Source organism: Leptonychotes weddellii, chromosome 3 (genome assembly GCF_054177405.1).
Source record: "Leptonychotes weddellii isolate Sample4059 chromosome 3, ASM5417740v2, whole genome shotgun sequence".
Taxonomy (NCBI): Eukaryota; Metazoa; Chordata; class Mammalia; order Carnivora; family Phocidae; genus Leptonychotes; species Leptonychotes weddellii.
Genome location: NC_138371.1, coordinates 7,151,663 through 7,162,486, shown reverse-complemented (window position 1 = coordinate 7,162,486; position 10,824 = coordinate 7,151,663). Strand labels below are relative to the sequence as shown.

The 10,824-nt window shown below is 42.9% G+C and overlaps 1 protein-coding gene across 3 annotated transcripts in view; it reads right to left on the bottom strand.

Annotated features, from left to right (window-relative positions):
• Positions 1-220: 220 nt before the first annotated feature.
• The window catches only part of PDE6D (phosphodiesterase 6D), a 51,860-nt gene continuing 41,256 nt past the window's right edge, over positions 221-10,824 (bottom strand). For 2 of the 3 annotated variants that reach the window (XM_006734251.3, XM_031029171.2), the window contains exons 2-5: positions 4,763-4,851; positions 3,816-3,941; positions 2,991-3,096; positions 491-1,078 (exon numbers count right to left, since the gene is read on the bottom strand). In XM_006734251.3, the coding sequence (XP_006734314.1) occupies positions 997-1,078; positions 2,991-3,096; positions 3,816-3,941; positions 4,763-4,851 (403 nt within the window). In that variant the 3' untranslated portion in view covers positions 491-996. The other variant, XM_081813399.1, reaches the window with a different exon arrangement.

The window sequence follows — 10,824 nt, the reverse complement described above, 5'->3', positions numbered from 1 at the left end:
CTGCCTGGGTTTTAAGGCCTCCCAGCACCCACCCCATCCCAGATGCATTCCCATCGTTCTCCACGTGACTTCGGGGAGATCTTTTCTCCATTCTGGAACTTCTGTCCTCTCACGTAAGAATAGAAGAGTCTCTACTCTGCCAGCTTGGAACTTCTACCCTTTCTGGAAACCTCTTTAGCAAAGGTACATCATAAAGGTATGAGGAAAGTTAAAAGCGACAACAAACAAACAAAGGGAGCATCTATGCTGCAGAAGAGAACCACTACATATCATGTCTCAAACACAAACGTTAAGGTCATGGGTCTTGTTTGGGTACGTTGTACGTTCTCGGAAAGCAGCAACTGAAGCATCGGGAACGCAAGATCAGTCGATCTCTGGAGTAAAATACAGTCGTGATCCTATGGTCTGATAAATGTCTTCACATCATGGGGCTGGGTTCGTGTTCCAGAAAAAGTAGAGATGAAAGCAGTGCCATGCTAAAGACTGTAGGAATATTTTAATTCATATGTTTTAATTCATTACGTAATAATAATATCACAGTCTATTTTACAAGTTAAATGTATGAGAATGTATGAAATAGAAATGGTAGGAAAAAAACTAAACATAGGTCAGGAATATGAATTTTTCCAAAACCAGGGGCCAAAGGAAGATGTGTTGCCTGCAGGGCCCAAGGAGGAGGCAGGGCGGGGGCGGGAACAGCAGTGGCTCTTGTGGTAAGCGTCTGTCCCGTGTCACCCTGGGAAGGAGTCAAGGCTCACCCTCTGCCCTGGTCTGGGGTTGGGAGTTGAGTCTGGTCAGTGGAAGATGGCGGCTCGGAGTTAACAGCCATCTGGTTACCTACACAGAACTGGTCCCCTGGTGGCCGCAGGTGGGTTCTGCCGTACAGGGAATTAGGGGTGGAAGTGTCAAAAACCAAATGTGTGGAGGAAAAAAGTAAACAGTTTCCTCCTTTCCTCCAAAAAACCCAAATTCTTCAAATGCACACACATTCTTCTCTCAAACGTAGAAAAGTCTCACTCTGGATGTGCTTACAAGAAGATCGTCGTCAAAAAACTTTGTCTCTATGATAACATTCCCACTATAAGTAAGAAGAGAGGGCAAAAGAGTGAGTGTGTTAGGCAACAGATTTCATTTCCACAAAGTGGTTTCCGTCTGGGTCTGCTGGGCCCGGGGACATGCACCCACCTTGGCCTGGGGACACTGAAGTCTATGTCCAAATGGGGTTCATTTAACTTTGTGATTCGATTTTTTTCTCCTCAAATTCAGAGAACAGAAGAAAGAGCATGTCTTAATCCTTGCTATTAATCCCTGATATATGTAAAGCCCTTAGCAGAGGGCTCTGCACATAGGGGTCCTTATAAGTACGACTTTTTTTTTTTTTTTTTTTTAAATATGACTGACTTTTTGATACACATGGAAACCTGCAGGCCTTAGGGGTGGTATCTTTCCCTACAACACCTACTCTGGTAGACAGCTGTGGGTTGGCCTTTCCTGCATCTATTTTCACCACTTTGGGTAATAGCACTCTGCTCTTCTCTTGGGGACCCACCCCATCTCCAGTCCACGGGTCAGTCAAGTAGCCCCTCCTTCACCTGGCAAAGGGGTGGGCACAGGACATAATTTGGGCCAATCAGACTCTCTCCCCGGAGCAGGATGCTTCCTAAGGCTGCTCCTGAAGGAAATCATCCATGGATTCCTGCCATCTGTATCTTTCAAGCTGCCTGGGTCTCGGTGCCTCCCCTCCCCACCCCCCTTCAGCTGTCATATCAGCTGGAGTCATTTCTATGGCTTGTAGCCAAAGAACCCCAAATGGCACACCTGTATTGCATACAGTGGAATTTCATTTTTCTTAAGGTGGATATCTCAGTGTTTCCAAACCAAACCACTCTTGAACCAAGTTAAGGGCAATAGAAGTGCCGCTTTTGGGTTCCAAAAAGTAAAATATGACTTAAAAAACCTAAATACATCATCACAGACTTACTGGTTTTAGTACCTGAAACAAACTGGGCCTGGCCAAGGAGAAGTCAATGGGGGTTAATAAAATATAAAGAATGCCCTTCTATATACTACCCTGTACTTTCCTAGGGTAATTAATAGCCAGCAGATATATTTTTGTTGGTAATTAATTATAAAATAGGTACATAAGAAACTCAAGATTGAATTGGCTATTGGAATATAAAAATACCTACTGTTATAATTAAACATCTATTAAAGACTTATAAAGTAAATAACCTCTATTTATATTCAGTGTGGCTTTCACCAAGGATCTGTTTAAAGGGACAATCCAATATTACACAATTATCTGTGTGAAAAACTCATTAGTAGACACTATTACTAAAACCTTTAAAAGTCTAATACCTTTTCCCAAGAGAAAATGGTTGGTGGGCCATTACTGACAGGGTTTTTGGATAAAGGACAAACTAATTATTCTTTGAGCAGGAAGCATAACTATTAAAATGGTAAGCTAGTCTCTGAAAAACTATAACCAAACATTATCCTCTAAAACAAAATTAGAACTTTGTCAGATTCCATCAAAGGCCATTCGAGAAAAGTACAGAGTATCAGAAGTTTGGTAGTCAGGAAAGTGAGCAAATTAGCCTAGATTTAATATAGAGTACCGGCCAGTTTCCTCCCATATCATCTCGTTTCAGCCTCACTCCACCTCTGTGAGACAGAATTATTAATTCTATGTTTAGAGAGGGGAAAAATAAGGCCAAAGAGGTACACATTGTCCAAGATTGCACAGCAAGTCAGGGTTAATCAGGAATTTAGTCTAAAAGTCTAATCTAAAGTTTTAAATTTTTTTCCATTCGATCACACACTGTCTTTTTCATGTGACAGAAGTCAGTAACCTATAAACTCAAATACCCCTGGATACTCTTTACCCTTATTTTCAACCTGGGTGGCCCGCTAAACAGGACCACAAGTCCCCCCGCCTGGAATGCCTGCTTCGAGACACACTCCACAATGCCTGTGGTCTGCTCACTCACGTTAGCACGCTGGCAGGCATCATCTGGGACTCGGGCGCTGCCTCTATCAGGGACTGCCAGGTGTTTGTGGAGTTCGGGATCACAAAGCCAAACTCGAAGAACCACTCTGCAGGAAGAAGGAAAAGCTAGTGAGCGGGCACCCCAGTCTCAGAGCTCCTCGTCCACCCCCTGCCCCTTTAGAGTGAGCCTCTTCTTACCCCAAGAACCACACATGAAGCCATCAGAAACCTCCCGGGTCAGAGGCATGGGAAGGGTCACAGAAGGCCCCTCGGGCTGTCCTCTGGACTACACCAGAGGCTTACTCCCTGTGCTCTAGGGTCTAAAGGATGAGGACCAGTGGGCGGATATAGTATAAGCAATGTTTTCTCAGAAGTAGGCTATGTGTACATGATAAACAGAAGAACAGAATAGGCCTTTCACTTGGAATTTCAGCTGTGAGACGCATATGTGCCCTCTTACAGTTCACGGTGGAAACTCAATGCAGAGCGGCCTTGCCAGTCCGATCCGCAGGAGACAGAGAGCACCGTACCAGGCCCTCATCGGCAGCTTCCTCGTGACCACGTTACAATTTGTCAGTGATAAAGCAGGCGCCAGCCCAGGCCCACCAGGGTCAGAAACCCTTTTGTTGGGCTCGAAGGCCCTTGTCATTGGCAGCTTCGTTTTTGTTTGTTTTTCCCGGGGCCCCCAGTCTCTCAGGGTGTAGGGATCCCATCACAATCTTAGTTGCAAAGTGAACGTTACCAAAGCAGTGCTTTTAGTTCAGTGGGTCCTGCCTTTTTTCCCTGTCACTCTAACTGTGGCTTCCAGCAGTAGGCCACAGAATACCTTCTAGGCATTGCCCTTTGAAGTAAACTTTCTGTTCCAGGCGGAATTTTTCCATTTGCTCTGCTGAAGAGAAGTTCAATTCTCGAGACACTGCCTTGCACTTGAGGATTTTCTTGGGAACACGGGCTGGTAAAGAAAAAGAAATATTGAAGCCATTCTCAATGAAAATCACATACTATGATGCTTCAAGTTTCTGGGAGCTTCTTAGAGCTGATTTAAAGAACACATTATCTATGTTAAATTTCAGAGAATGCCTTGGTAACAGAATTACACTTTTTAATTAAAGGCAGAGGTCCCCAACTGGTCAAGTGCATCTGACTGAAAGATCCTTATTTTTTAAAAAAAAATTTTATATATTTGAGAGAGACAGAGAGAGAGAGAGGGAGAGCACAGAGGGAGTGGGAGAGGGTGAAGTAGACTTCCCGCTGAGCAGAGAGCTTGATGCAGGGATGCGGAGGTGCGAGGCTCGATCCCAGGACCCTGAGATCATGACCGGAGCCAAAGGCAGACACTTAACCAACTGAGACACCCAGGCACCTCCCTGAAAGATATTTAAGAAACATCAGAGGTAGTGCATCTAAGGGCCTTCCCTAGCTGCTCTCATCAGGAAAAAGGTTGAATGGGCACCCTCTCTACTCTGTTCTGTTGGTTTTAACCCCTTAGTTTTTCTTTTATTCAGGGAGATAAAAATGCAAATTTTCTTTTGGAAAAAAATGTTGAGAGCTTAGTTTATATCTTTAGGTATGTTCTAATGCTAAAATTTCAGCACAAAATGAGTTTTGGGAAGTGAGAGAAAAAAAAGGTAGGAAAGGAACTAGGAATCTCAACAACACATGCTGTGCCCTCAGGGGTTTGCCCATTAGGGTCTGCATTAATTTAGCTCCCTGATGCTTAGGCCCAGCTCCAGAAACATCAGAGCCCTATGCAGACAAAGGGTTGGGGAGTACCTTCATGCTCCACTCCAGGGACTGACAGGTCTTCTGTTCCTTGCCACAGTATCTTCCCTGTTTCAGCATCCCGGAGGTTCATCCAATTTCTGATCAAATATATTAAGGAAAATAATGCACTGAAGGCGACTCTCACTTTGTATTCTAGGTGTGTTCTAGCGCTCAGATTTGCTACCAACTCCTGTTTACTTTTTAGCAAGTTGGCCTATCTGCCAAGTGCAAATAAGATGGTTTAAGAGGGTTGAAATGACATCCAAAGGAAGATCTTAGCAGAGACCCAGCAGAGATTTTTTTTTAAAGATTTTATTTATTTATTTGACAGAGCACAAGCAGGGGGAGTGGCAGGCAGAGGCAGAGGGACAAGCAGAAGCAGGCTCCCCGCTGAGCAGGGAGCCCAACGCAGGGCTCCTCCTTCCCAGGATCCTGGGATTATGACCTGAGCCCAAGGCCGACTCTTAACCGACTGAACCAGCCAGGCACCCCCCCAGGGTATGGGATATTTTTATCTACAACATGAGAACCAAAGGCTACACATCTAAAAATTGTAAGAAAGAAAGAGAAAATGAATAGTGCAAAATTAAAAAATTTCCAACACAGGGCGCCTGGGTGGCTCAGTTGGTTGAGCGACTGCCTTCGGCTCAGGTCATGATCCTGGAGTCCCTGGATCGAGTCCCGCATCGGGCTCCCTGCTCGGCAGGGAGTCTGCTTCGTCCTCTGACCCTATCCCCTCTCATGTGTTCTTTCTCTCTCATTCTCTCTCTCTCAAATAAATAAATAAAATCTTAAAATAAATAAATAAATAAAAAATTTCCAACACAATCAGAGTAGCCAAGATAAAAGAGCTAAAGAAACAGATAAAAGAGGTATCCCAAGGAGTGACTCATGCAGACCACCCCCACAGTGAGGATCACATCCCATAAGTTTTACTCACAAGTCCAGAGATCTCAAGTACCTGTTTAATGGCCTGCTCTTAAATATCAGAAACTAGCCAAGGATCACCAGAAACCGAGGAGGGCATTTACTATGAAAGACAGACCAAAACAAAGAGAAAAAAGCAACTTAGAAGAAAAAAGAGACTACAAAGGAAATTACAAACTTTTTTTTATTTTTTAAGATTTTATTTATTTACTTGAGGGAGAGGCGAGGGAGCACAAGCAGGGGGAGCGGCAGGCAGAGGGAGAAGCAGGCTCCCCGCTGAGCAAGGAGCCCAAGGTGGGGCTCGATCCCAGGACCCTGAGATCATGACCTGAGCTGAAGGTAGATGCTTAACCGACTGAGCCACCCAGGCACCCCGGAAGATACAAACTTTTAAAAAAGAAGTATTAAAAACAAAACAGCCAGAGATAACATAACCCTTACAGACACTAAGAATTATATACAATTGAATTTTGTATATTTTAGGTGATTTTCTCTGGCTCAAGTTTACAAATTTTGAGGCTAGTCAATTGATAATCTCTTTTTGCCATAAAAATGCCAACTTAAGTAGTTATATTTTCTAGTTTCTGTATTGCTCATCATACAATAAATGAATTACCAATAGCAAAGAAAAAAACAACATTCAGAGAACAAAAAAGAATGCTAGAAAAAGATGCATTTTTTTAAAAAAGATTTTATTTATTTATTTGACAGAGAGAGACACAGCGAGAGAGGGAACACAAGCAGGGGAAGTGGGAAAGGGAGAAGCAGGCTTCCTGCTGAGCAGGGAGGCCGATGCGGGGCTCGATCCCAGGACCCTGGGATCATGACCTGAGCCAAAGGCAGACACTTAATGACTGAGCTACCCAGGTGCCCCGAAAAATACACATTTTGATAGCAGAACCAAACAACTCAATGCAAGGTTTGGAAGACAAAGTTGAGGAACACTTTCAGAAAGAAGAATAAAAAGCCACAAGGATAGAAAACAGGAGAGTGAAGATACAAAAACTGGGTATCAGTCTAAGAGATCCAAAATCTAACAGAAATTCAAGATAGAACCGAAAAACCAAGGAGAGGAAGTCATCAATGAATTAATTCAAGAAAATTGTCCCAGACTGAAAGGATCTAGCAAGTACTTAAGTCACATCATTATGAACTTGCAGAACGTCAAGGTTAAAGCAAAGCTTCCAAAGGGAAAACAAGTTGTCACATAAAGGTCAGAATCAGAGTGGGGAAAAAAAAAATCAGAATGAATCACACTTCAACAGGGACTCTGGAGGATAGAAAAAAATGAAGCAGTGCCTTTAAAATTCTCAGGGAAATTCCTAAAACTAAAAAAAGATTTACTTGCTCGAGAAACTAATGATAATATGCTACTTCAAAATGATAGGGAAGACTAAGGAAGAAGACGACATTGGATCCAGGAAGCAATGGATCTAAAACAAGAGACAGGTGAAGGAGACCCCAGGGTAAAAGCTCTTCAGCAGGTCTGGAAGGCAACCGGCCAAGGACCCAGACAAGAGCTGGTCAGAATGCTTAGGGAGAGGTTTTAAGAAGATGAAATTCATAGAATATCTGATGTGTTTAAATGGGAAAGATTTATAGTTTGGGTACATTTGGGGGTTCATTAGTGAGAAGCACAGAAAATCTAAGTAAATGAATAAAAAACCAAGACAATAATTAACATCTGGGAAAAATCAAAGGTGGTGTTGGAAGAAAAAAGTAGTCACAGTATACTTACTACATGGCACCATTGCAAACAGGGCTGACATAGTCATAATAATAAAAACACGGACTATGGATCCAATACCATTATCCTGGGAGGATAGGGGAAGAAGAGCATGTATGTGTGGTCAGGCAGCAAGTGTTGAGAAAGAACAAAACTCATTTTCCATAGTGGGAAGTCGATAAACAATGCCTAAAACAGAATAGCCACAGTGTGCAATTCAGAAATACGAAGACAAATAGCAAATAAATCAGTTAGAAATTGAAAATAGTTTTCTCTGGGGAATAGAAAATATGAATGGGAGGATACAGAACACGGCTCATCATTCAAAACCAGGTTGAACTATGACTCTGAGCAATGTACACACACAACTTTGACAAATATAAACACTGAATTTAAAAAGACAGTCCTGAGGGTTTTTTTAAACAATGGACAAATAATTAAAGAAAAATTAATACTATCCATACATGGAGGCTAAGTCTGAGAAAGATGGTTAATATTTACAAAGAGACGGACCTTCAGATAAATAGTTGATACAGTTTGCAGGTCTTTTTTTTTTTTTTTTCTTTTTGCTGTCTAGCAACCAAACCCTCTTCCCAACAGCACCCTGTTGCCCCTGTGGGAGACAGTGCCTGCCGGGCATTACTCTAACTAGAAGATCCAAATCCTTCTCTCCGGAGCCGGGTGCAGCTGGGGGCAAGCACAAGACCTAGGCTTGGATGCCTGGGTACCAGGACTGGAGGAAAAGTCCACAGGTCTTCAAGATGTGTTTCCTGCTGTGCGGCCATTGCTGCAGTCAGTTCTGAAACCCCAGGGAGCCTGCAAGCTTTCCCATTGTTTGGGTAGCTTGCAGCGTTGAACCCAGAGCGTGGTTGATTAGCATCACTATGCCTTTAATGGTACAGTTAGCCCTCCGGAGAGATTCTTTCTCGGTTTTGCGGCTACTAAGGAAAAGTCAGGGAAGATAACCAAGGGTTACCCTAGCTTCCTGTGCTCTCAACCTGCTTGTGCACTGTACACCAGCCACCACCCCCCCCGCCACGAACCTACCACTTCTTTGAAGTTGTGTTGGTTGTGTTTCTCTCCTCTCCTTGTGTGCAATCTTTTTTTTTTGAAAGATTTTATTTATTTATTTGACAGAGAGGGACACAGCGAGAAAGGGAACACAAGCAGGGGGAGTAGAAGAGGGAGAAGCAGGTTTCCTGCAGAGCAGGGAGCCTGATGTGGGGCTCGATCCCAGGACCCTGGGATGATGACCTGAGCCGAAGGCAGACACTTAACGACTGAGCCACTCAGGCGCCCCCCCCCCCTTTTTTTTTGAAAGATTTTATTTATTTATTTGACAGAGAGAGACACAGCGAGAAAGGGAACACAAGCAGGGGGAACTTGTGTGCAATCTTAACAGTCTCCTAGTGTGCTCATTATATCCCCAAATACTGCTGCTCTTATATACCTTTGTGGGTTTCTCTTCTCTGCTTCATATTTTGAAATTCCACTTTTTTTAAACTAAATTAAAAAGCAAGTCAAAAGTATATATACATACTTGCTTAGATCACATTTTTTTTTAAAAGATTTTATTTATTTATTTGACAGAGAGAGACACAGCGAGAGAGGGAACACAAGCAGGGGGAGTGGGAGAGGGAGAAGCAGGCTTCCGCTGAGCAGGGAGCTCGATGCGGGGCTCGATCCCAGGACCCTGGGATCATGACCTGAGCCGAAGGCAGACGCTTAACGACTGAGCCACCCAGGCGCCCCCCCCCTTTTTTTTTAAGTAAGCTCTATGCCCAACGTGGGGCTTGAACTCACTACCCAAAATCAAGAGTTGCATGCTCTACCAACGGAGTCAGCCAGGTACCCTCAGGTCATCTATTAAAATTCCAATTACTACAAATACGCTTAGCTATTCTGGGGGCTCCATATATGAAGATAAAGCTTCCCCAATTGGAGAAATGAAACAGAAGATACTACTGCTCCGGCAAGTCCACTCTGAGCTCAGACCTAAACAGAATTGCCTTCGACATTTAAGTGCATGGTTTTCAGAAGACACAGTACTCATTTAACTTGCTCTGTACATACTTTTCATTCTTTCTCTACAAATAGTCTCTTAGGTGCCAATATAACCACACTGGACACCAGATTTTCTTAAACAACAAAACTAAAATTACTCTTAAAGTTTTAGGCTCACATACAAATGGGGCATTCTAGCAAAACGACTGCAAGAAAAGCCTCGGAAAAGGGGCTCCCTTCATAAAGCAACAGCTAGATCGGATCTAGCAGTTTCCAAAAAAAGCATTACTACTGCTGGCCCAGGTCAGCAAAGAAAAGCCTGGCACCAGAATTTGTCAATCTATTAGAGGATAGAAAGAAAAAAGTCTTAAATGAGAGTGTGCTCTCCGATAATTAGTGGATAGTGAATTTAAGATTCCTCGATTTTATAGCAAGGGAGAGAAGGTGCTAAAAATACATGGCTTATCTCCCTAACACAAGCGCCTCCTCTCTTTATAATCAGATTAAGGACTTATCTTTTTTGGGAATTATACTTAAAAAAATATTTTGGCCAGTTCAACAATTAGGCATTTCCAGCATGTACCTTAATCTGGAAACCTATCAGTGTCTCTATCGTGGGCTTCATTGTATAATTCTAACAAAACCTGTAAAATTTTACTCTCAATAAATGCCACAAAATTAGAGAAATACAAACAGAGCTCCATTAAATGATGTTGGGATGGAGTCTACTTAGAGCCCCTCCAAGTTCTCTAAGTTAGGGGTGAAAAGGAACACTCTTAATTCATGGCAAAGATGCAGCCATTTGGGAACAGCTTTATAAATCATAAAAATACAAATCCATGACAGCACAACAGCAAAAAGAAATAAAAATTATTAAGGTAGGTATCTTTTTTTTTTTTATTTTTAAAGATTTTATTTATTTGACAGAGAGAGCGCGAGAGAGCAAACACATGCACAAGCAGGGGGAGCAGGAGAGGGAGAAGCGGCTCCCAATTGAGCACAGGGAGCCTGATATGGGATTCGATCCCAGGGCTCTGGGATCATGACCTGAGCCCAAGGCAGGTGCTTAACGACTGAGCCACCCAGGCGCCTCTAAGGTAGGTATCTTAAAATAACCACAAGAAAAGATGGTCCTCAAAAGAGGAAGCATATTTCGCTAAAAATGTTGGAAATGAAAGGGAAGCTTTAATGGCTGATCATCATCTGGCTGAAAACATTTTTGTTTTAGCAGCTTTTTGTCAACTAGATTTTTTTCAGAGAAAAAGAGCCTGAGTTTTAAGACTCAAAGGTCAAGTCACTTCCAATCTTGAGAGAGGAGAGGATTAGGTACAAGCTTTAAGGAGGGGGGCTGAAGGACTATTTATAAATACCACCTTCTGGGTCAGCCAGGTCTTTTCTCATTTAAAAGCTCCCG